General features: G+C 46.1%; 1 protein-coding gene across 1 annotated transcript in view; it reads right to left on the bottom strand.

The window, feature by feature from the left end:
* The window catches only part of NAV2 (neuron navigator 2), a 342,947-nt gene that overhangs the window by 23,546 nt on the left and 293,632 nt on the right, over positions 1-25,769 (bottom strand). Inside the window, exons 20-28 of the mRNA XM_081154569.1 lie at positions 25,457-25,645; positions 19,257-19,309; positions 15,339-15,362; positions 15,175-15,249; positions 10,711-10,794; positions 10,210-10,321; positions 8,750-8,895; positions 6,086-6,258; positions 111-264 (exon numbers count right to left, since the gene is read on the bottom strand). Coding sequence (XP_081010695.1) covers positions 111-264; positions 6,086-6,258; positions 8,750-8,895; positions 10,210-10,321; positions 10,711-10,794; positions 15,175-15,249; positions 15,339-15,362; positions 19,257-19,309; positions 25,457-25,645 — 1,010 coding nt within the window. The remainder of the gene's footprint in view (positions 1-110; positions 265-6,085; positions 6,259-8,749; positions 8,896-10,209; positions 10,322-10,710; positions 10,795-15,174; positions 15,250-15,338; positions 15,363-19,256; positions 19,310-25,456; positions 25,646-25,769) is intronic.

Raw genomic sequence — 25,769 nt, 5'->3', positions numbered from 1 at the left:
GTATGTGGGCCTATAAAAGGAAAGGCTGGGAGAGCAGAGGGCTGCCGAGTGGCCTTGGGGGAGTGGCCTGGGAGTAGCCTTGGGCCCCGCCCGCACCCCTGGGCTCGCACCTGCATCCTGTTCATGGCCTCCCGGAGCTGGTCCAGCTGGTGCGCGGAGCTGAGGGCCTCCAGGCGGATGTCCGTCAGTTTCATCTCCTTGTCTCTCAGCTCGTTTCGGAGCTGCATGACTGTCTCGGCCTCGCTGTCCATGCACTCTGAAATTCTAGGGAAAGAGGACCGTTACTGACAAGGGCGGCCTGGGTTCCTTTCCTTTCAGGCCTCCACTGACCACTGGCCCGTGTCCATCACGAGGTTTGTTCAGCAGTAACCCTGTATAACCAGCTGCCTGGGCTTCCTGGTATCAAAAGCACCTGAAATGCACAGATTTTATGGCTTCTCTACACTCTATCTTTGTGGAGCTCTGGCAATCAGAATGGTTTTGTTGTGTGCCTGTTAGCAAAATCCCAACAATCTAAAGATAAACAGAGCCAGCAAAAGGGAGGAAGGAGTAACCTCGGGAGTCTGACCCATCCTCACCCCCTGCCAGTGTGTGCACAGCTGGGCCCCTGTAGTGACACATGGCCCTTGAGAGCTAAACCCATTCAGAGAAACCAGGTCAATTATCTGTTTTAAAGATTAGATACTCCAGGGTCAGAGAGCTGAGGGGGTGCTTTTTATTTGCCATAAAAAGAAACCTAAAGATACGGATGGATGGAGTTAGTTCTGTTAGCCACTAAAACCCACTCCCCTAAGTGTCTAGAGAGCAACATTCTTTCATTCCCCTACCCCCAACCTGTTTAATAAGCTCGTGGCAAGGAAGAGAAACATCTCAGTTAGCAGAGACCATGATGTGACCTGGAAACCAAAGTTGTATCTGAAAAGTATGCAACAGTGTGGCTGGTTGTCTTTCTTTTCCAACTGCACCCAGATCAAGGGGACTGTGGGACCCCGCAGAGTCCTTTTTTCTTAAGAAGTGGTCCTTCTAGGATGGGTTCCTTATTTGATTTAGTTAGGTTTGCTCTTCGGATACCTGGCAAGTCATCACAAAGGGGAAGATCATAAGAGTCATGATGAATTGTAATGTTAGAAAAGATGGTTCTATTAAAAACAAGCTCTGTTGATTTCAGAGATCCAGAGGGGTGATCCAGAATAGGAAGCTCTGACTATCTTGGACTGCAGAAAAAAAAAAAAACAACCACCAAAAAAACCAAACCAAATAACCCCAAGTTCATAAAGTCACAAAGCTGAAGCTGATTATCTCTGAAAGGCAGAGTGAACATGTGGTCTCTGCAGAAATAATCATGCAGCCTGTCTATAAAACCCAAGTACGTGATCTGGGGCCAAGCAAAACCTGACCTGTAAAACTAGTGGAGGGTGTGGAAATGCTAATTGCCAAAGAAAAACCATTTATAATTGTTAAAAGAGATATACTTGTACTTCGAGGGCAGAAAGGCTAGAAGAAAAGTTAACACCTGAACAGCCAAATCTTTTTGTTGCTAGTTTCTTGACCTGCAGCTGAACTATTCAATCTGAAAGATACAAAGAGAGCAATACCATCTCCTATTTTTAGAGTTATCAGTAGACAAGACAACTTCTCCACTTCAAAATCTACTGAAACCTCCAATGGACTCCTGAAAATGTCAGAATCATTCCCTATGAGAAACTCAGGCCGACAGATTTGGGACTAAATGGGCTAGAGGGACAGAAATATCTTCAGAATTCAGATCATCCCTTCCCCCCTCAGCTCTGTGCTGTGAATAGCCAGAGGTTTATGAGGTTTAACTATAGTCATACTTTTTTGGGTTTGGGAGTTGTACAGTGGGAACTTGCAAAAACTGGTTCTCCAAAGGAACTATAGTTTCCTGATTCAAATGGAGTATAAAGTCTGAACTACAGTCCAGTGTGACGCTCTGGTCTTAGCCAAACCATGCCCTGCACAGATCTCGAAGGCTCCAATCCATTGCAGAGAACAGCTGGCTCTGGTTCACGCTGGGTCAGGCTGGGCCGACTGTACCCACAGCCAGGCATTCTGCTCCAGTCACCTCCACAGGGTCTGTACCTTCTCCCTAGAAAGTTTTCTCAGCAGGAAACACAGTAATTCCTCAGCACACACCCATTCTGTGGAATGTAGAGCATGGGTAGCTTTGCAAAGCTTGGCCAATGATTCTACAATGGGAAGTAAACCAAAACGAAGTCTGCACAAGGCCCTCCCGTGCTCCCTCCACACGGGCGGGTTCTCAGAAACACACAACTGCAAGGCCACGTGGGAGGGATGTCCGACGACACAGAGATGATGGTGTAAACAAGGTCTCCTGCAGCAGCTCTGGGAGCAGCTCCTATCCCCACTGCCAGGGCAGGCCCTTTCTCCCCTGGTTCCTTCCCACACTAGCCCTGGATGTCACTAACAGTCACTCCCTGCACTCAGTAGTCACTCAACACAAATCTGTTCACTTCACGGGCCACTTACTGAAGCAACCAGATGTGTATCTTTTCCACTCAGCCCCTAACGCGTTATTCCAGCACATTCCTGCTGTCCTGTCTGGAAGGCAGGCTGGTGGCATGCCTAATTTTAAATGCCTCGAGTGTGGGAAATGCTGCCTTCCCACAGCACCATTCCTGTCGCCCACAGGGTAGGGCCTTTTCTAAGTCCCGCTCCTCTGCCTTTGGTTTCTTCTTTGAACTCCCTCTCACAACTAGATTTGCATTCTTACAAACCCTTCAAGGTTGGAAAGAAGCATTTGCTCTCTGCCCACCCTTTGGAAAAGTAAACCCAAAACAAACAGCTCCAGTGTGCATGGATGCTGTGGAATGTCCGAAAAGCGCTGGGGAGCCAAGAGTCGGCCCCGCCCGACCCCTGTGGGAAAGTGGGTTAGAGGGAGAGTTCTCGAGATGGTCTCCAGGGTCCTACATGGCTGCGGGCATCTTCACCACTCTCTGTTCATCTTATTGCCTGCCCAGCAGCACCAGGCCCAGTTAGTACCCCGGTCTCCAACGGTTTCTTCTCTCTGCTCCTGGGTTTCCTCCCACCTTGCTGGCTGCTCTACTTTCTCTTCCTCAAATATCAGAGTGTCCAGAGCTTGGTCCTCACCCCATCTCCATTCAACCCCTGGGAGAATCCCTCCAGTTTCCCAACTTTCAACACCAGTGATAAGCCCACGTTACCTCCACGAACTCTGGGCTGGTTGGCATCTCCCTGTGAATGTCCCCTGGGTGTCTCAAACATCTCCATGTACTTTCAACTTTTCTTCCAGAATATATCCTAATCCACCCAGGACTCACCACTAGCATCAGTCACTCATTCATTCCACCTAATATTTGAATGTCTGCAAAACCAAGAGTGGCTTCCTCCACAGAGCTTAGACTATAGAGTTTTGGGTGGTGGTGGTGGATGGTGGGGAGACAAGGAAAAAATAACCAGGAAAAATGTAAATAACAGGTTGGTGATATTTGCGATAGTAATAAATGAAATGGGATGGGGAGGGGTGATAGGGCCTGCTGGCTGGTGGCAGGAGGTGTTTTTTGGAAAATGCATAGGCAAGGCCTTACTGACAAGGTAACATTGAGCAACCGCTTGCAGGAAATGAGTATCTTGGGGAAAAGTGTACCAGCAGAGGGCACAGAAAGGGCAAAGGCTAGAGGTGGGGAGTGGGACTAGAGTGTTCAAAGAAGAGGAAGTGGCCCAGAGTGGGGTGGATGAGGGGAGCGTACTATCAGCCTCTTATGTGACCTCCCTTCCTCTACTCTTGCTCCCCTATGTACTCCTTATTCACAAAATAGAGACTGACCTTTGCAAAACACTATTTCAGATCTCACATTCCTGCTTAAAACTCTCCAACTTCTACCCATCATATGAAATCATATGCAAATAAACTTCAAAGCCTCATGTGTTATAGACTCCACCTATCTCTGTGGCCTTGTTTCCCACTTTCCCATCACGTGGCAGCCACGCTCGCCACCCCCCTTTTTCAGACACCCCAGGCCTGTTTCCACCTTAGGTTCCTTGAGTCAGGAAGGCTGTCTTGCCCATTCCCTTTCCCTCCCAGCACACCTATTTCACATCCTCTTTGCAGGTGGGGTGGCCCCGAGTCCTGCTCAGTGGACTGTGGGAAGAGGTGACGTGCGTCTTCCAGACGTGGTCCATAAAACCCTCCTGAAGGATCCTCTGCACTCTCTCCTCTCCCACCTGCTGGTTGGACACAGAGCAGCCAGCAGACGACTCGGGCCCTGAGGGACAGCCAGCCACAAGCAAAAGGACACCTGGCGCCTGCAGGCCGCCTGCTGAGGAGCAATATCTGCACTGAGCTTGGAGTGAACCAGAGGTAAACATTCACATGCAAAGCCCTGAGCTCTGGGACTGAGTTTGTGATAGCAGCGTGTGTTCCTGACCAGGACGAGCCAGCAGTTGCTCCTGTCATGCAGATCTCAGCTGCCGTGTCCCTTCCTCAGAGGGCCTTTCCTGACCACTTGTCTAACGCTGCTGCTGCTGCTGTAGTGCTCTGTATCCCAATACACTATTTTCATCCCCAGCATTAACCCTCAGCACTATCTGATTTTTCTAATTTACTCGGATTGATTTGTTAAATGTCTGTCTTTCCCCTGGTATATGGGGTCTACCAGAGCAGAAACTCTGCCTTGTACACTGTTGTAACCAGAGCCAAGAACAGGCAGATGCTCGGAAGTGGAATAAGGTGTACTGTGCCCTGTCCCTACTAGTCCCTAATCCCCAGGGGTGGGAATCTGATGAATATCTCTTTGGTCTCTGCAGAATATCTGGAGTAGTGCCCTGCTCACACAGGTTATACACATGGTTTAAATCAATAAAGGAAGCATAGGTGAGGAGTTCCTCTTTCCTGCTCTGGAACGATGGCACATGTGACAGTCACAGGCCACTTGTCCTCTATTTACCTCTCAGGCACCCTGCAGGTCAGAAAGGACTGGCATTCTCAGTCACTGCTCTCATCCTTCACACAGGAACACAGGGCCCTGGGTGGGGCACTCGAGTCTAGTCCTCAGTGCTCCTCCTCCTCCCCCTGCTCAGGTTTTACCCTGGCCCATAAGGAAAGTGCCTCCTGGCCTGGTCTCTAATGGAAGTCAGCCCCAAGGGGCACAGACAATCTTCCTCACTGCTGCAGAAGCCAGCTGTGCCACCTTCTAAGTTGACACCTGGGTCCCCAACCTGGGTCCATCCCAAGCCACTCCTGACCTGTTCCTGACCTTAGAATATGGGCCTATGTTGTTAGATGGGGCACAGGGTGCTTTTAGATGGAGAATGACCAGTGGGTACTCAGTGGAAATCATGGGAGACTGACTGGGCAAGAGCAGATGACTCGTTCCTTCTCTGTAACCAGTCACCAAGGGGCACAGTGCCTAAACCAATGCCAAGTGAGCAAATGTGTGTCTCACTTAACAGAACCAGCTGTGTTCCCAAAGAGATCTGAACAAATGGACTCATTTTAAATTTACGAGGGGAGTTCAGGGTAATGAGTAATTTTACAAAATATAGACCCTTGGTAAAGAGAATTGCCACTGAATCTGTTTTTTTAAACTTCCAATTTCTGAGTGCTGACTCAGAGAGTCAACACCAAATTATGATCAAAGAAGAAAAGGGTAGGTAATTGCTCTAAGCGTTGTCACCCAAATGAACCAGAACTTCAGCAAAAACTGCCAACACTTATAACACCATCTCCCTGTCACAGCAAGAGGGCTGTAGCCCTTTTATATCCATTTTTCTTTTTCAATCCTTAGGATAAGTAGACAACCATCACCCCAATTTGACAAAGAAATTGAAATAGAGAGGTTAAGCAACATGCCCAAGACCAACCTACTAATTATCCACAGTGATGTGGCCACTAGAACAAAAACCTGTCTCTTTTCTCTTTCAACCTCCTGAGTCCCAAAACCCTGAAGGAACATGCACGGTCCTACGAAGGCAAGAGATCAAGGATCCAAGGAGCAGGTAGATCATTAACAGGGCTCCCAGCCACTCGTACAGGAGAGGGCTCCTAAGGGCCAAAGATGTCATCTGACCAGACGGACAGACTTACAGAGAGTTGGAGTGAGAGTTCCGCAGCAGTGGGGTGGAACCTGTGGAGCCGTTGTGTGGTAACTTCGGCGAGGAGGGCAGAGAAGAATCCGTCATCTCCTCAATGTCTGAGTGAGAGGACGCCGACTTGGGGGACTTCTTCTTCCCGAAAGCTTGCTTGAAGGAGCTGCGTAACTGAACAGGCAAGGCCGTCAGCCCAGCAGGGGCTGTGGCCAACCCTGGGCCTCGGCAACACGGGGTCATGCAGACAAAAGAGCAGTTAGTTCTCCTGTGTCTCCCTCCCGCCAGTGCAAACGGTTCCCAACAGCTCTCTCCAATCAGTGCACCGAGGGAAGAAGAGTTATCTGGTGTGGACAGCTCAGGGGCCTGGCCCTGCGGGACATTCCATGCCTACGCTCGGTTCAAGGCTAGATGCCAACAGCAAGACAGAGCCTGGCTCAGCGGGCGGGTGTCGAGGATGAGATGACACAGCAACAAAGCGGGGTGCTCGGACGCGGTGGCGGATGCGGATGGGGTTAGTCGTATCAATGGATGGGTTAGCTTGGTATCTGACATTAACAGTCTTGCTTACCTCATTGACCTGCCAGGGAAAACGCAAGCGAAAATGGGGAAGGGGAAGGAAAAAAGACAATTTTTAACAGAGAAAGCCAGTGACGGGGAAAGCTTCGGACTTTTCAGACACGACATGGCTAATCATAAACACCGCACACAGAGGAGGTTTCCAGTAAGATTGCGAATCTTTCAAAGCACGAGGGGCACCTTCCTCCATGAGGCAAGGAAAAAGCAGCGAGTCTGGAAGTCCAGACAATCCGAGTTCTTCCAGCTTCTCTATCTGGGGGAAAAGTCCGCCCCACCTTCCTGTGCTTATCACCCTTTTGTCTCTCATCAGCCATCTCTCTATGCCTTAATATTTTTTTTTTGGCATATCTTTTTTTCTCAGCAAGGGAAGGTAGCTGCACCACTGCACTGGTCCCAGCATAGCTGTATAGCTCTCTGCTCTATGTACTTAGGAGCTCCTGCTGGCCTTGTATACACACGAGATAACAAGCAGGGAATTGGACATCTCGCTGTGTTACTAAAAAAAATTGACCTTTTAAAGAAATTTATTAACCATTTTGGGAAAAAGGAACTGGTATATCACAAATTCCCCTAGCCATGAGATGGATCTGAGAATTCTAATGAGAACTTAAGGAATTAAAATGCAATGTCTTCTCTGAGAGCCACGGTAAGCATGTAATTTTCTAGGCCCAAAAATAAAGTTATGTCTTGAAAAAAGGTCTTTTAAAAAGTAATCTCCTTTTCCCCTCAATCCTTGCCTCTACCTCTGGTGAAATGCCACGTAGAAGAAATGACAATATTTAGATAGAATTAAACATAGGGATTATCTGAGGATGCAAATTATCCATCCTCCCTAATTGCAATGCTAACCAAGAGTAATCTTTAAAGCAAAATAAGTAAGTTTTATTTCTTAAACTGAAGAAAATGGGTAGTCATGTTTTTTTGTAGAAAAGAATCCTCTCTCACCACTTTGATAATCAAACCAAACCATATTTATCAATAGCGTAGTAGAAACAGCAACATGAATTAATTCTACTTGTTTAACTCATAGCAAAGAAGTTGACTAAAAGCCATGAGTCACTTAAAGAAAAAATTCCATCGGAATGATGAGACTCACACTACACTGGCCTTCTAGCTTGCCTCCGGCACAAGTCATCAGTAACCAAAATCACTAAGTCCTTAACTCCTCTCTCACTAGACCTCGCCACCCATCCAAGATAACACAAAATGAGCGAGAAGTGTATGGAATGAACAAGGACATTAAAGCTACGATGGAAACACGATGCTGGCAGTGTTGACAGATGGGGCCTCTGAGTACCGGCCAACGTCAGATCCACTTGGGCTGAAGGCAGGGAGCAGCGAATGCCCGTCACACCTCCGCTGCCTCGACGGCAGAACTAAAGACTGGGTGGGGGGAGAGGGAGTGGATCTGCCCTAGGAGAATGGGAAAAACTGTCCAAGATGCTCCTGCACAGAAAGTCAAGGAGCTCATTGGGATCATGGAAACATGGAGAAACACCGCATTGGAGACTGGTTCTATTAAACTTGCCATTTTGAGGTATAATCCGCCCCCCCCCCCCCCCGAGTTTAGAGCCATTCACCAACTGTTAACATCACCATTATGAAACTTTTACTTATAGGACAAGGCCCACATTTCTCAAAGGGAAGGGTGGTTTAAGGCTGCCATAGGCAATTGTGTGAATAAATAGATAAGGATTATGATAAACATTGGATAATTGGTGATAACACTCCAAAAATACTTTGGAACTAAGAAGAAACCACTTAAAAGGAAATTTGCTCTAGTACCTGGAACTTTCTGGCCAACACATGATGAAGAAGAAATGACACATATATGAAATGAAAGATGAGTACTTTACATAAAGTCTCATGAAACAGAAAAACTACAAGGTGGTGGGGATTTCGTAAATCCTAGCGTTTGGCTGAGCACAATACTGATTTTAGTAGAAGCCTGTCCACAAAGCACTCCTTTGGATCTACTCTGGATCTATATGTTGAAGTTAAGGGCCAGCCTGGGCTTTATCTGGGGGGCCGCTGGTTCTAAGGCTGGCTCGTCGGTACCCACAGGAGTCTCTGGATGCAGACTCACCCAGTTCTTTCTCTTCTTTTTCTTTGAGTCGTTTTCTATGTTGCTGCCCACGCTGGAGTGGCTGGTGGCGCTGTTGATGCTGGAGACGCTGTCGGAAGAGTGCTGCCTGCGGATGCGGAGGTCTGTAGACTGGGAGGTACCATTTCCTGCAGATCCAAGGCAGGATATCAGCAGCTGCAGCGCCGAGCCCATCCTTCTGTCCCAGGGAATAACCCTCACACCTAAATCCACACACCCAAGGTCCACTAGGTGTCTCCCATTAGACATTACCTTCTGCTCCTCGCTGCTGGCATTAAGGTCCTTGAGCAGGTACGTGCTATACTGTACAGTCAATTAGATGAGGGCATAGTTTCTCTCTCTCCACTTTACATGAGTACATGGAGGCTCAGAGAGAATTCTCCCAACATCAGCTCTCTTCAGCTTTAGACAGGCATTAAAATCAGTTTTTTGAATTGCAGCAACAGTCACCTATGTTTTTAGTGCCCCTCTCCTTACTGTACTAGCTTCTTTTACCCCCTTGGAAGTGCTGAGCCCATTTCATCTCAGGGACCTTACAAACACTATTTCCGCTCCCTGGAACGCTCTTTTCCCTCCACTCTGCCTGGCCAGCTCTTGCTAATCCTTCCCATGTCAACCTTATCATCAAGTTCTCAGGAAGCCTGATATCTGAAACAACAGTGGTACCACAAATAACGTTGCCTGAAATGTCAGTGATTCCAAAATAAAGTCTGCAGACAGTTTCCCTCGTGAACACAGAACTACACCTGCAGCCTGGATTTTAAGAGCACCAGTTTCAGAGTCCAACAGACAGGTTCTAGTACCACTTCTGCTTCTAACTACTCTGGGACCTCAGGACATGTGACTCTCGCCTCTGAAACTCAGTGTTCCCCTCAGCACAATGCAGAGAGGGCCAGTGTTGCACTCCTAAGTGTTGTGGAAGGAAAATGAGATCATTAAGTAAATAACTGAAACACTGAGCACAATGCTCAGAATACAGTGAATGGTCCATAAATGTCAGCTATCACTATGACTTCTATTATTACTGTTAATGTCGGGAGAAAACTCATCCTCATGTCTACATTGTCACCTAAGTAAGAGGACAAAGCAATGCACTCAGAAATATTTTCCTGGACAAACATGGGATGAACCCATTTCAGGCTGTCCCACATCAATATATAATTATCAAAGCATTAGTGACGATAAGGGCTGTGAAATATCATGACACTCTGGCAACAGTAATACATTTTCTCCCATTTTTGAGAAACATCAGAGAAGAGGCCAAAATGGGACAGCTATCATCCAGAGGGCAGAAGTACTGGATGAAGTATTTGCCTTCCAGGACCTGCCCAACCAACAGGGACACCCAGCCTCAGGCAGGGAGGTTGCGTCATTCATTGTCACTGACGGGGAGGGTTCCTAAGGGCGGACAGTTGGCCTGAAGGCTGTTTCTGTTCCTTTACCTTTGCAGTTGAGCTCCGGGGTGTTAATTACTCCATTAATGGCAGCCTGGGCAGCTGCGTTCTGTTTCTTTAGCAACTCAATGGTTTTTCTTAACTCATTCAGTTCTGAATCCTGAGGAGCAGAGAAAAAGAATACTGGTTATTCTATAATCATTCTCTGTACGGAGTTCAACTGAAGTGCAAGTTTCAACAGAGGACAGTAAGGAATAAAGGAGTTCTAAAAAACCTTTGTCTCAAACACTGAGTTGGGTTAATTTTCAGCATGTACTGAGCACATGAAAACAGCGGGAATAGGACTATGATAATCTGTTACTGATACAGTTATCACCTCTCCATCGAAGTCATATTTTCACTCAACAGACCTACTCTTTACAATTCAGTTCCAATGGTTCCAGAAGTACACTAAAATCTATAGGATTACCTGGAGTGAAAGAAATACTATTTCTAGGTGTGTTGTTAACTCCAAGCAGGGAGGGGAAAAAAGCGTCCTTTCTGCTTTACCTTCTGCTCAGCCGTCATGGTCAAACTCTGGAGCCTGATGGTCATGTTTCCAAGACTCTGTTCAAAGGCCGCCACGAGGTGAGCCTGGAGGGGGAGGCGCAGCCTGAGTTACAATGCTTTGTAAGGCAAGGGTGCCTAAACGGTGCCAGGGCCAGGTCTCACGGGCTGAAAGCCTCACAGGGCCACGTGACTTAGTGCGTCTGATTCTTCAGCCTCTTGAGCCCACTGCCCGGTGCTCTTTGGGATCCAGTTATTCTAGCTTTTCATGTCTCAAACGCCCCATGTTTCTGCCCACCTTAGGGCTTTTACACGTGCTTTCCCCTCGGCCTGGAATGCTCTACCCCCAGCTGCTTCTCTGTCTAACTAATCTTTGCATATCCTTCTCAAGAGATCTCAGCTCCTGCCTTCATGACACCCATGATGGGGTTGGTTCCCTCACATTTACACTGAAAAGCACACTGGACTGCTGCTGTGTGGTATCAGTCAAGAATACACGTACTCTTGTAATTGGTGATGTGCATGTCTCTACTACAGAGCAGGACGACCTTCTGTTCATCAAACACCAAGCTCACAGCAGAGGCTGATATTAAGCGTGTTTGTAGAATGAATGAACAAAGTGGTTGGTGTATTTTGCTTGTTATAATCCTGGTTAATAAAAAGCCACTGAAAGGCCCATCTGCTCCCTCCTTAGAGAGCCCCTCCCCTGCTCCCTAGGGAGTTATGTCCATCCCCTGAGCTCCCCTGCACTTTTATACACCTCAATGGCATCAGATGCGCCATTATTTTATATGTACTAAGACAGTCTTAAAAATGCTGCCAATTATAATTAAAATATGCATCCAATTTTCAAAGACGTTAAAATCTAAAAAAAAAGTATATCTTAAAAGTGAGAAATGTGGTTTCCCCATCTTCCCCCTTCTCTGCAATCCTCTTCAAGGGCAAGATGCGGCTTTGTGTTCCGACATCAAGCCTTCCTCCTTCTTCCACAGAACTGCAGGTGACATATTGACTGAGGATCTTGATAATAGTGTTAAAACCAAAAATAAAGAACGGACAAGTCATCTAATCCTATTGGCCTCGGTTTCTTCATCCATAAAATGGGATATGCATATACACTTTTTTTTTCCTTCCCAGGGTTACTATGAGCACTAAATGAAACAATATAGGTGGAAATGGTCTATAAATGGTTAAGGAATTGTGAAACACAGGGATGAATGGGCACTGTGGGGGAAAGGAAGAGGTCTGGGAATGAGAAAGTGACAAAAGATACTATCAGAACATAGGAGTAGGGAGATCACGAAAGGGTTCTTAGAGAGGGGTGGGTAGATACACCTACAGGAGGAATGAGAGGACCAGCACGATACTTGAGAGTCTTGGGAGAAGTTAAGACTTGATCATGTTGGAAAATTCTAGAAGATGGGTGATGCACACAGTGAAGAATAAAAGCTGGGTAACAACTGGGTGGGGGAGGAGTCATTGCCCTGGGCAGTGAGGCGGGTCCCTGGACACTGCAATTTAAGGACGACAGGTTTGAGGACTGAGTCAGAGGCTTCTATCACCAGACCTCATCAAATGGGAACAGTCGAGGATAAGATCATCTCTAATATCAACGGTGAGTCTTTTTTCCAAAAACCGTAGGGTCTGGCAGGGAGCAGGGCTACTTGTAATAGAAATGGTAAGTGGACTAGCCACTTTTTCTGATTGCAGGTGCGCTCTCTCTTAAAAATAGAGAAACTGTCTTTGCATTTTAAAATAAAGAGATCTACTTTAATTTGCCCTGGAGAATGTGGCAAAACCAAAGCCAATTCAATTCAAGACAGTCACACAGTGGTTGAAGGTAGCCGGCCAGGGTGTGGATGTAAAGAAAGAATGACGACTATCCCTGCGTTTCAAAGGGATAACAAGGTCAAATTTAAATGACTGGATTTCCATTTATTTCAAATGTTTGTTTGATTGCTACCCATGATTCTATTCACGGGCATTCATATTTTCTATTCAATTAAAACAGAAACTTGACCCCATGAAGACTGCTAGTGAGAAAGTGTTTCTGCAAAGCTCAAGAAGAAACCGCATTTGCTCGGAAGAACGATTGCATTTTGCTGGTGAACAAAAGGACCGACTGGGTCATGAAGGCTATTATGAAAATATGGGCTGAGGCTGGAGCGAGCCTGGTTCAGAGCCTCACACCAGCCTTCTCATCAGCACCATTCTCACATTCCCGGGAAAACAAACACGAGTGGTATAAAAACACCCAGAGAAGGTGGCTTTGAGGAGCTTGTCCTAGAAAAACAAACACAGCTTGGCCTGTGGGAGAGATGGCAGACAATAAAACACGTTAGCACTGCCGGTGGTGTGCGGTAAGACTAAATATTTACTTTAAAACAATACTGGATTCAGTGGCTTTTGTGAGGAGCAACACACGCTTTTAGCATAATGGTCATGTAAGGGATCTCACTCTGCCTCTTCTGGAACGGAGAGCAGGGTTCCTGATGGCCCAACGTACGGTCCCGTGGAGCACGAGGTCATTGGAAAAATGAACCCAAGTTCATCATAAGTAAGTTACTATTTTTTGATGAGCAAGGGGCAATATTGACAGCTGTAATTCTTAACTAGGGGAGTTAGCTCCGAATCACTTAGGAGGGGGGGGTACTGTCCAATCTCATATATTTAGGTTATACCTGGGAGATCCTGGCTTATTGGATCTGGGGTCGGTTCTGGATTCAAATGGTGACCCAGATAAAGAGTCTACCCTCAGAAAAAGACCTCTGCTGTTTTTATGAATAGGATCTAAGCCTCAAAATTCAGATCTTACCTCAATTTCTCATGTTCTTTAGATAGCATTGCTGATGGTGGATGAGGTAAAGAAAATAAAGGATCATAAAACACACAGCAGCCTAGTATGTTAGGGGTTTGAAAAAAAAAATTAAGATTTCTAGAAATGTGAGAGAGAGCTCAGAAAAATGAACACTATTGACAGCAGTCACCAATTACTGAGCTGGTAACCAAGGGCTGGAACTGTGCAAGGCACTTATGTGCAGACTTTAAAGAGAAATGGGTTTCCTTGAGTAGACTCGGGCTCAAGCCAGGAACTACCTGGGCAAAAACTCCAGGTAAATATTAATTCGGAGTATTAACTCTGCTTCTTGGTCCAAGGAAGACAACGTTCTGAAATTGCTTTTTGATGATTGGCATGCTACGGGGATATGCAGATTGCTTTCTGGTCAGCTTATACACATGTATTTGTGGTCTCAGGCTGGGCTGTGTGTTCCTGGGTAGGAAGCCTGGCCCCAGAGGCATCTCACCACCTTCCAAACCCCAGGCTCTGCCTTCTGAGCTTCAGCCCTGCAGCAGGAGTCCTGTACAGACTGGTCTGAAGGGGTAAGAGATCTCTGGGTCTACTCTAACCCCTCTAATTCTATAACCACACGACAGGGAAACTTTCTAAGAGCAAACCTGACCACCTCACAGCTCTGCTTAAAACTCACTGAGAAGGCTCCACTAACATCAGAAGGAAGCCCAAATTTCCCACTTAACAGCTGAGAGCCTCTGTGATGTGCCTGACCATTGCCTTTCATTGATGCCTCCTTCCTTCCCACTTCTTTCTCCCCTCTACCCTGCCTCTTCCCCACATCTAAGGCATAGATTATAATTACACCGAACTATTTATATAATCTCCAAATGCACCAAGATCTTTCACCTTGGGCTTTTGCACAAATCATTCTTTCTGGTTAGAATGCTGTCCTCCCCATGCACCCTCCCCTATACAGTATCCATCAGATGTCACCTCCTCCAGGAAGCCTTTCCTGATCTCCTCCTATCCCACCGAGACTGTTAGGTGCCTCTCCCACATATTCCCACAACCTTTTCCCTATCTCTATCATAACAGTTACAATGTTATAGCAACATAACATGTTTCGTCTCTCTGCTGTGCCAGACAAAGAACACTAAGATGACAATGACTTGCTTGCTTTGCTGTTGAACCCACAGTGCCTGGGGCTTAGTTGGCACTTAAACAATTGCTCAATTGAATGCCGGTTGGCAGTGCCCCCTAAACACGTAATTGTGTATATTATAATTACAGAGCAGTCAGCTATTTATTGTGGAGTCTTAGATTTCCCCCCCACCCCTTTTCCCCCTTAGATGACAATTTTCAACAAGAGGAAGGGAAGGGAAGGGAAATGAACATTTCTGAGCACTTAATATATTCCAGGTACTAATCACATGACAACCCTGAGAGGTATTATCATCGCCCATCATACAAGCTCAGAGGTTAAAGAATGTGCCCAAAGCACGGAGCCTGTAAGTGTCAGCGCCGACTTTCACACCCACGACGCTAAAGCCTGTGTCCTACTTATTACACCGCACTGCTTCCATGGTGCTCTGGGGCAGGGGGCCTTAGGTAATGCTCAAGGGGGGCAGTGGCCCCTCCCTTCCCGATGGCTCCTGCCCTGTGTCTATACTCACATTTGCTGTCAGCTGGGTGGTCAAAGCTGACACCTTTTCCTGGGAGGCATCCAGCTCCCGCCGCAGCTTTCGAATCTAAAGGTGATAAGAGACACAGTTACTTGCTTAGGGTAAAATAATTGATGACAGTGAAAGTGGAAATCCAACCAGCAACTGTTCCTTACCTCTGACTGGCATTTTTCTTCTGGCTGTAAAGAAAACACAGGGAGATTAGGGGAGTTGGGGACAAGAGCAATGCAGTCCAGCCAGCGGGGAATACCATGTTTGGATGCTAAGAGCAGCCTGGAAGATTTATTAGTTTCTTTCCTGTTGTATTTTTCTGAATAAACTGGTTCAATTAATCTGACCCTCCAGGCTGGCTCCTGACAACAGCAACTAATTTTTAGGTACACTGGCACCAAATTGTTTAATCCTTGCAAGAGCTTCATAAAATATGTTAGTTTGTACTACCTCTGAGGCTCAGAGAGGTTAGGTATCTTGCTTCAGTCACACAGCTGGACAATCTCCTCATCGAAGAAACTCTTTCAGGAGAAGGCCTACAGATGTCCTCAGGGTCCACTCTTTCCTCCAAGATCATATTTATCCACCCTTCTTTGTCTGTCTATCCATCATCCATCCTCATCATCACCATCTATTGAATATTTATTGATTTCCTATATGTGCCAGGCACTGTTAAAGAACCTGGAGTTGTGAACATGACCAAGTTCCGCACCTCATGTTATTTACATTCTGATAATAATAACTAGCATTTATTGAATAGTGCCACATGCCAGCAACTCTTCCAAGCACTTTATATTCAATACTCATTTAACCCTCCTAGCAACCCTTGGAATAGGTACTAATACTAGCACATTCTGTTTACAGATGAGGAAAATGAGGCACAGAGGGGTTAAGTAATCTACCTGTGGTCACAGCTGGTAGGTGGTAGAGCTGGGACTGGATCCAAGGTACTCTGGCTCCAGAGCCTATGACCTTAGCCAGCACGTTCTCCTGCTATAACTACAGCTACAATCTCATGGATGCTTTCAGAAATAAGGCCCCGTCTTCTGAGTTTCTTCCAAAGGGGAAAGTTCACGGGGAGAATGTCAGCACTATTTAACATTTGGGAGGCTAGCAGAGGCGGATTAGCAGGCTGACTCATCCATACAGGACCAGCCCTATTTCTAAACACTTCTATCAACAGGCCTAACACTCCTTCCTAGGCCTCTGCCACTGTCACTGTGCTCACTTGCCTATGGGGAAGGGCTCCTGTTCCCAACAGCAGCTCGGAGAAATCCTGTGTTTTGTATCTTGTCCCCAGCTGCTGCTGCTCTTCTGCACATCTGGGAAGTCTACATGAAGCTGCAGACCTCCTGCATTTAGCAGCTCCCCATGGAACTCAACTGCTGCTCCCTAACCAGTCAGGAAAGCAAGTCTGATGCCAGATGTGGCCTCTTACGTATGCTCTACTCCATGGATTGGCCACGACATCTCCATGACAGTTGTTCAGCATCATGTTGCCTTTTCTTGCTTTTGTAATGAAAATTATAGGCACATTTCAGCCAGAATGGGCATTCTTGAACATCCAAGAATTATAGAGATTTCAGGGGGTGGAAAACTATTATCATCCAATAAGAGCCTATAAAACACTCAGCTATTAAACAGACTCTTTGGTCTGGGTTGGTGACAACTTCAGAGACTTCAAAGATCTCTTTGTAGACAACAAATAAGAGCTTGTTCACCTTAACATTTACAAAGGCGCCTGAGCATTTGTTTCAGAACTGCATCATCACCCAGTGGCTAATAATAGATGAGGGACCACACATCAGTACTCGCTGGTTTCAGAGTCTAGCGAGACTTGCAGGTTTCCTTGGAATTAGCAGACTAGTCTGGCACGAAAACATCCAATTATTAGACTACTTTTTTTTTAAGTCTGCAAAAGTAGCCTATACTCTCAGAGAGGGCACATGCAAAGGACAGCAAATGGGAACCTTTGACTCCATGACTGGTGGACTGGCAGAGGTTGTGGGTACCTCAGAGGTCACCTTGTCCAGCTCTCTGACACCAAGGGCAACTGAGAGACACCCAGAATGATGAGGTGACTTGTCCAAAGTCATACAGTAAACTAAGATCAGACCTCGGGTCCCTTGCTATCCAGATGGATGAAAAATTATTATTAGGTCTTTGGTAATTCATGAATTTATATCAACTCAGAAAGGACCATTTCTAATTTAATGAAAACACCAGCTTCACATCTACCTAGGACAAGAGCTACTTACTGGAAGAGAGACCTTTGACTTCAAGAACTTCCAATGGTTGGCATGGGGGCATGTGGATGGATATTGCAAGTGATGGTTTCCTACCTGTCACTCTCACAGGTGGAGAAGCTCAGGCTTTTCCCCTCCAAGGCCGGCTGTGCAGGCCAGTCGCCCAGTTTTCACTCTGCTGAGAAGGGCCCACCCCTCTGTGTTGACAGGAAACCTTGGGAACTCCACTGAGAAAACATGAGGCTTGGGCACTGAAATGTCAGCTATGGCTGCTCTGTACCAACCCTGTGAAACTAGAGTCCCACGTCCTGTGTCCTTGGTGCCCTCTGGTGCCTCTGGCTTCCTCTTTCAGTAGCCTCCTCTCTACACTTAAACCATATCCTCGGGGCTTAGCCCACAGCCTGGCATATAGTCAGTGCCAGTAATACTGTTAAAGAGGTGCATCTGGGTTTGAAAGTACCATCTCTGGCACTGATACCATAGAATTTCATTGTAGAATAAGTGCACAGACAACCTGATAGCTAGAAGGCCATCCCCATGCCTTCTTAGTAGATGGTGGCTTAAACAACCCCTCGCCAATGTTACTACATATAAAGCCTTTAAAATGAAAGCCAGGGCCCTGGCCGGGTAGCTTAGTTGGTTAGAGTATTGTCCTAATACGTCAAGGTTGCAGGTTTGATCCCTGGTCAGGGCACATACAAGGATCAACCAATGATGCATAAATAAGTGGATCAACAAATCGATATCTCTCTCTCCTTCTCTGCCTCTCTCTCTCTCAAATAAATAAATAAATAAATAAATAAAATCTTTTAAAAAAGCAAGCCAGGACTCTATTGTGAAATTTCAGACAAGACAATTAGCTGAAGAAAGAGGTACTTTGGAGTTGGAGGGGTGAGGTGGGTAGGAGCAGGAGAGAGAATTTCTAGGTCCTTCGAATCAGACCACATCAACAGGCCTAAGAAGGAACAGTCAGGCCGCGGTCTCTTTAGTTTGATTCTGGGATGGCCTTTTACTTATAAAAGGCTATATATGGTTTGTCCGGCTCTGTAGCCCAGAAACCTAGCGTCACCAAAAATGGAATTACCAAAAAAACCAGTTTAGCCCTCCACAGAATTAAGGGCTAAAGAATGTTCAGTCTCAATTAACAAAATATTTTCTCCCTATAGGCATTCTCAAATATTTATGCACACAGCTATAAAAAGCGAGCACCCCGGAGCCAGTCCAGTACCACACTTGACTGCCTTTGGTTGTTGCTCACTAACTCTCACTGACGGCGACCGTGACGAGCGCTCACTCCGCTGCGTGGATTGCATTCGTGATGCTACGTGCATGTTATTTTATGCAAACCTATCTTCTGAACACCTATTAAGCACTAGGAATAAAAACAAAAAAATCCTTGTTCTCAAGGAATTTATATTGTAGCAAAATGTAATCTTCAGAACATTTAATCTTCATTACAACTCCACAAAGTAGGGACAGCTATTCTTTCTATTTTACAGATAAAGACACTAAGGCAGAGAGATTAATAAGTTGTTCAAGGCCTTTCTTTTCAAATTCTACCAGCAGGTGGCCAAGGCTTCTCACACATTCTAACTCGGTACCACCCATGGCACAATGAATGTCCCATTAACAAAGCAGCCAGTTCCTGATTTATTGGTTGGTACGTTATAATCAATAGACTGTTTGTGAATTTCAAATTTTGTTCCCTAATTAATTGGTCCCCTTATAATGGAAATATTCCCTCCAGGAAAAATGCTGATATTTTATTCTTGACACATTTGATGAAGGAACCCCGGCTCATACGACCATAGCTACACAGCATTGATTTATACTCACTGTTGAATAAATTGACGATGTGCTGGAAACCAAGGAGAGCGAGGATCCGTGAACTATTTAAAAAAGAAAAGAAATGAAAAGGTGAATTACATAGCTGGCTGCTATGGAGCCAAAAACGGGGGGAGGGAAGGAGAAACTCAGCGATATAGGACACGTCCAGGCTCAGAGCAACTCGATCTCACCTTGCCCCACCTTTCCTGGTATGGCCATAGGTCAGCATCAAATAGGAATAATTTGTTAAGTGAGTCAGTCGATTTTCTGTTACCACATTTTTTTCTATAACCTTTTAAATACTTTTTTCCCCCTATCAAAATAATACACTATTACTTTAATGAAAAATTTCAAGGACAGAGAAGTGTTAAAAAGCATATTTTCTATCGTAACCTGGGTGATTCAAAATATTACCCAGGGGCAACCCGTTACCATTCCAGCATATTTTATTTCTTTTTTGTAATATATTCATTTAGTGCTTGTATATTTTATACCCTGCAGCATCTGTCACTTGTATATGCAAAAGATGAACTGATTATTTTGAACACAGGAGTCTGTTGGCCTTAGTAAACTCATTCTAGATGAATGGACATTTGTTTACAAACATTGCTTAGAAAACATATCCAGTGATATATAGATTCTTCATTCGATTTCTATCATGTCTACAAAGGGGCAAACAAGTGGTGTGATCTTTTCTGCCCTCAGCCAAGGGAGACATTTTATTAATTGCTTTCATGCAATTTTAAAGCACGGTCTTTTCCAGGACAAGGTATTCTGGCTGATTTCTTTTGGAGAACCAGATTCTCTAATGACATTTTCTTGGTACTCTCTTGAAACCTTGTTTGAAAGAGAGAAATATGCCTGTGGAGACATCACAGACCTTTTAATTGGGCAAAGCTTTCCTGACCACGGTGGGATGCCTCTATTCCCACACTGTGCCATCACCTTTGGTCTGAGAGTGGGAGGCTCGGGAGTAACTTTCCACATGTACTCAGTGGCTTTCATTTACCACCCAAGGATTGAACTCAAGTTAGATCAGCAGTTGGCAGAAGCTACCTGCCCACAAGATACCTGAGAATAGCTCAGTGTACCACTTGGGTGTCTCTAGGTGGTTCATTCTGAACACTATGAATCCTGCACTTGGCTCTCAAGCATGCCTTGGGTAGTGCTTTTGCCCATCTGGTTCCCTCTGTTTAGGATGTATTTCATTTCTGTCTGTCCAAACTTTCAGGATCAGCACAAACGCCTTCTCCACGAAGCCTTTCATCATTACCCTGATTTCCCCCACCAGGATGGGCTTCCTCCTTCTGAACCTACATTGCTCCTGGCTTGCCTGACCAGCCCTCCTCTCTCTTAGCAGGTGCCTGTTACACTGAGGCTGCCCCTGCACCACTGCTCACATCCACCTTCCTTAGAGTTCTAGATCTTTGCCTCCATCTGACTCATACCCCATAAAAAATCAGTAAAGGTGTTAACAGCCAATAATGGCTTTCAGTGTTAATATGTCCACACATTAACACAGGTTTCTCATGTCCCAACCTAGTGACCTAATGCTCCAAAGGGGTAACCTAATTCAGCCCCATACACAAGCAGCAGTTGGGAGATTATACCAGAGGCCAGGCTGGGGGCAGAGATGTGGGTAACAGAATCCCTTAATCACACCTTTCAGTCACATTGCCCCGCCAGGCGCCTGCTCCAGAAGCCTGCACAGGGCTGCTGCATGGCCTATGGCCGCTGGAAGATGCCAAGTTTTCCTCTTATATTTCTCCACCTCACGGACTCACTGACACTGCCTTCAGCCGTATCTCAGTGTAAGCCGAGGCTACAGGCAGAGCAGACACATCTGGCAGGGTTTGGGTGGAGGTACTTGTTTTTCCCTGTAATTAACTCCTCTCACTTGGTCAGTAGCAACAGCAAGGCTGTGGTCCAAAGAAAGCTTTTTTGGTTCTCAGAGTCAACCCCAAACTGAATGTGGCTTGCCTGACCCACTGCGGCTGGCCCTCCTTCAAGTGACCGGAGTTAAGTCAGATCCTGGCTTGTGTGGCCTGGATACTTTGGGACAAAAAGGCCTAGGAGAGTTACAAAGCTGAAACGGCCAAAGCAGGACATGTGTTTCCTCTCTATACCTATCCTGCCAACGTTTTAAAGTTACAAGGCACCTCAGAGAATGCCTAGGCCTCCTCTGCCACTGTGTAATCTGAAACAGAGACAGGTTATGACCCGCTCGAGGTCACACAGCATTCAGGAACAGGATCTGCTCGTTTTGCCCTCAAGTGACCTGGTTTACTGGTTTCTGGGTGTTTGGGGATTTTTTTGTAAAGCCCTTCGGTATATTTCAGAATGGTTTCCTAAGCCTCTCATTTAATCTACAGATAGGTGCAAGCCAGAACCAATGTTTGAGAAGATGCTGCGGTAGGGGAAATCAGACAGATGAAATCAGCGGGGCATATTCCGGCCAGCAAAGCAACAAGTGCTCGGACGTCACACTTGGGCCTCTCACATACACACTCAGTTTCACACTAATCAAAGTGCTTTCTCCTTTGTGCTATTGTTTGAAGCGATCCTTATCATCACAGAGAATTTATAGGTAATATGCCCAGGCAGGGCAGGAGTTTCTACCCCCAATTAACAAAAGAGTAAATTAAAGCCCAAGTGATGCGACGAAGCCCGCACAGGTGGTGGGGAGCAGGGAGAATGTGAATCTAGGTGTCGTACCCGTCCTCACGTTGCCACTGGGTCTGCCAAAGGAGCCAGCGAGAGCGAGGCTCAGATCTGATGGCAAACAGACTCAACCAGCAAAGGAAGTGTGACTGAAAACAGAACACCGGTGAAGGGTCGCAGTTCACTCAGACAGGTAGGAGAGCCCAGCTGTGACCCAGCAAAGCCCAATGTCAAGGCAGAATTCAGTAGAAAACAGATGGCTCGGGTCATGGGTTTAGGATCTAGTCCTGGCTGCATGGAGTCCTCAAATCATTTCCTCTGTCTCAATTTTGTCATAAGCAAAATGGGGATGAAATGAATGGCCTTTGGGGAGAATAATAAAATAAAACAATGTGACAATTATAACAATAGCTACCACTGATTGAGCACTTAGTATAAACGCTTTTCAAAGTCATTTTGCTAAATGCGTTCCACGATTTATCTCACCTAAGCTTCACTTCAAGCCTTTGAAGAGTGGGCAGGAACTAAGCAGAGTCCGGTCCCCTACAAAGTCTCATTGTTAACCCTGAAGGTGCCAGGATTAGAACTGCAACTGTAATTCAGGGGTGAGAAACACAAGCACACTGCAATGCGAGGTTTCTTTATTAAAAGTTGCTCTGCTCCTGTGGATTCCAGATGAAAGGATTTAGACTGCACAAGTTCTTAGGGATGATTGGTATAACCGCTGGATTTTTTTCACTCCAAAGACATCCATTTTCAAAGTGCATTAAGCATCTCCCTAAATGTATACTATTAAAGTTGACTTTAAAATTGCATAATGCATCTGATGGAAATGAATTTACCTGAAATAACTTTGAAAGGTTGTATGTGGGCCATGCCTATATCTAATCTACAGGGTTATGATACCCACTTCCTTCAGAATGAAAGATGCTTAGTAAATCTCACAAAATTGTTGCACAAGTACTTGTGCTAATTCTTCCTAAATTTCTTTCCTGCTTTCTGGCATGTGACATACCTCACTGAGGCTCATTGGGAGGTTCTAAAATGAGATGTGAATTTTTTTCAAATGTTTCTGCAACACTTAAAAATTCAAAGAAGGGAAAAAAGTCTCTACCCAGTGGAATTAAAAACATGTAATTGCACTTAGGTGGACTCTAAAAATCAAAATAAATGAAGAAAGAAAACAAAAAACCCCTCATAGGTATAGAGAACAAACTGACGGTTGCCAAATGGAAGGAGGGTTGGGGGTGGAGCTGGGTGAAGAAGGGGAAGGGATTAAGATGTACAAATTGAAAGTTACAAATAGTCACTGGGATGACATACAGCAGGGAATATAGTCAATAATATTGTAATTGGGAAGGTCACTTAGTAAGTTATATAAATGTCTAACCACTACGCTGTACACCTGAAACTAATATAATATTGAATGCCAACAAATTAAAACTAAGTAAAAAGAGACATAAAGAAAAAACCCCATCTAATTGCATAAGTCTTATTCCATTTTTGTAATAACCTTGAAAGAGGTAAAATCAATCTGATGCCAAATTTCCCATAAGATGAAAATGTTCCGTTTATAGCATATCGACAGCAAATTTGTACAGTATAGTGTATCGAGAGGAAATCTTTCCCACAAAGTTGATTTTCCTCTCTGCATTCAGCTCCATGTCATCATGAGTCAGGTTTACAAAGGTAATGCTACTTTGGCATCCAGCTATTCCACAGTTGTGCTACCTGACAGCTTGATCCCAGATGGAATAAAGAAAAGTGATCTGATGAGGATGCTGTAGTGGTCCTGCACCCTCCTGAGGCAAAGTGTGCTTGCGTGGACAAGTTTCAGTCCTGCACACGGTTCACTCCGGTACATATGTGGCAGAGGGGATGACTACGGCCCAGGGCACACTCCACGGGCAAGTTGTCATCAGGGGGGCTGGGGATGCTCTGAGGCTGTGCTTGGCTGGCACCTGACTATAACAAAGGTTCAAGACAAACTGCCTACTCCTTCACCTTCGGGCCAGCATAGCCTCCAGCATCACTGCTCTGAGTGCTTACAGCACTCATTCTTAGCTCTTAAATCCAGTGAAACACTCTGGGTCTCTTGGGCTCCACCCCTCCTAGATCCTCTGTCCCAGCAGGTGCCCATATATGGATTTACAGACTTGCATCTGCTCATTGGACATCACTAGATGCAAATGATACACAAATGAGGGTGGAGAGAATTAAGTCGCTAAAAAGATTAACAGGGGGCAACTGCTCTGTAGCTAAACTCTTAAGTTTTTGTAAAAAAGCACACCGGGCAAAGCGAAAGCCTATATCCTGCATTTCTCTCCCTCTTGACCTGTTTAGGGATTTCAGAAACAATCACAGGTTTGTTTGTGCTTTCCTACCAGGAGGATGCTAAGCATGTGTCCCCACTCTCACAGGAACTTGGAGCAGAGGGGAGGACCTATGGCTCCCCTCCCACATTCTGTTCTGTCGCTGGCAAAACAAAAAAAGGGTACAACTACAGATACAGCCCAGCCGGGGCTCCATTTGCTCCAAGAGTCCCCATCCTCTCACTGGGGACTTCCAGCTGCCAGGACACAAATGCTGAAGCTGAGTCTACAGGCTGTGACGTGTGATAACATTATGGGTTAACATCTGTATATATTTTTCATTTATTCTCATAATTCTGTGAGCTGAGTACTACTATTACTCCCATCCTATCGGTGAAAAGGTAGAGGCAAAGAGAAGTGAAGTAATTGCCCAAGATCATAAACCCAATAAACAGTGAAACTGGAATTCAAACCCTGGTTAGTCTCACTACACATTCTTAACCACTCATTACTCAGGGAGTACTGCACTGTCTCCAACGTCCGACCAGCCCACCTCCGGGGAGCTCTGGGGGGAGTGGGTCATGTCCCTCCACACATATTGGCTGCTGTCCCCCTAACTCGCACCTCGAGTGAAAGAACAAAGGGAAAGAGGCGTGAACTGAGTTAGGAAGATGGCTGACAAAGTTGCCCACAGTATTTTTATCTCAAAATTCTGATTAAAATGAACAGAACATAAAAGCCTAACCCAATTAGTAAGCAAAGAAGGACAGGGCATCACTGAATGCAATAAGCTTAAAACACTGATGCTTGAAAAAAGCGGCAGGAAATTCTGGAGAGCAGCAGAGAGGCACGGCTGCCCAGAGCCCCCCAAAGCATACGGGGATGCCAGCACAGGGAAACGAACTCTCCAGGAACGTGCTCCGCCAAGACGGGGAGCCGCGGCTGAGCCTCAAGGTGGGGGCGCGTGCCAAGAAGCCATGGCCCGCGACCAAGAGCGAGAAGCCTGGAGCAGGACCCAGTCAGCTCTGGGGCGCACGGTGCTTTCCCAGCAGCTCTTCCCCGGTCCTGAGGGTTCAGTCAGAGTCAGATCCGACTAATCGGTTCTCCGGCCCGACCCGCAGAGCAGGTGGGAGAGCTGGCGGCACTTACAGGTGGGCTCTCCGGCCAATGCATGAACTTGGTGCAGGGGCGCGTGAAGCACACCCGCAGCCCGGGAGACGCCAGCCCCGCGCTCACCTTCCTCGAAGCCATCTCGGAAGGAGCCCGAGCGGCTCATGGTCCTGCTCTTCTCATCCAGGGACATGGAGCTGTTCCGAAAGCGGCTGTCGGTGTACGGGTCATACTGCCCATCGGCGTTGGACAGGCTGTGGGTCCTCAGCATGGTCGGGTTGGACAAGCTCATCTGGGTGACCGTGGTGGGACTCGCTGGAATGGAAGGAATGGAATCAGAAAGTTGGAAATTCCTGTCTCTGTTCAACTCCTGGACAGGGGCGAGGAGGAGACTGCTTGTTATCAGCCATCTCCGTCCCTGCCAACTCCTCTCTCTTGT

This window comes from Miniopterus schreibersii (genome assembly GCF_964146895.1).
Source record: "Miniopterus schreibersii genome assembly, chromosome: 12".
Classification (NCBI taxonomy): domain Eukaryota; kingdom Metazoa; phylum Chordata; class Mammalia; order Chiroptera; family Miniopteridae; genus Miniopterus; species Miniopterus schreibersii.
Note: the sequence above shows the minus strand (reverse complement) of the source record. Positions and strands in the feature narration are given on the sequence as shown.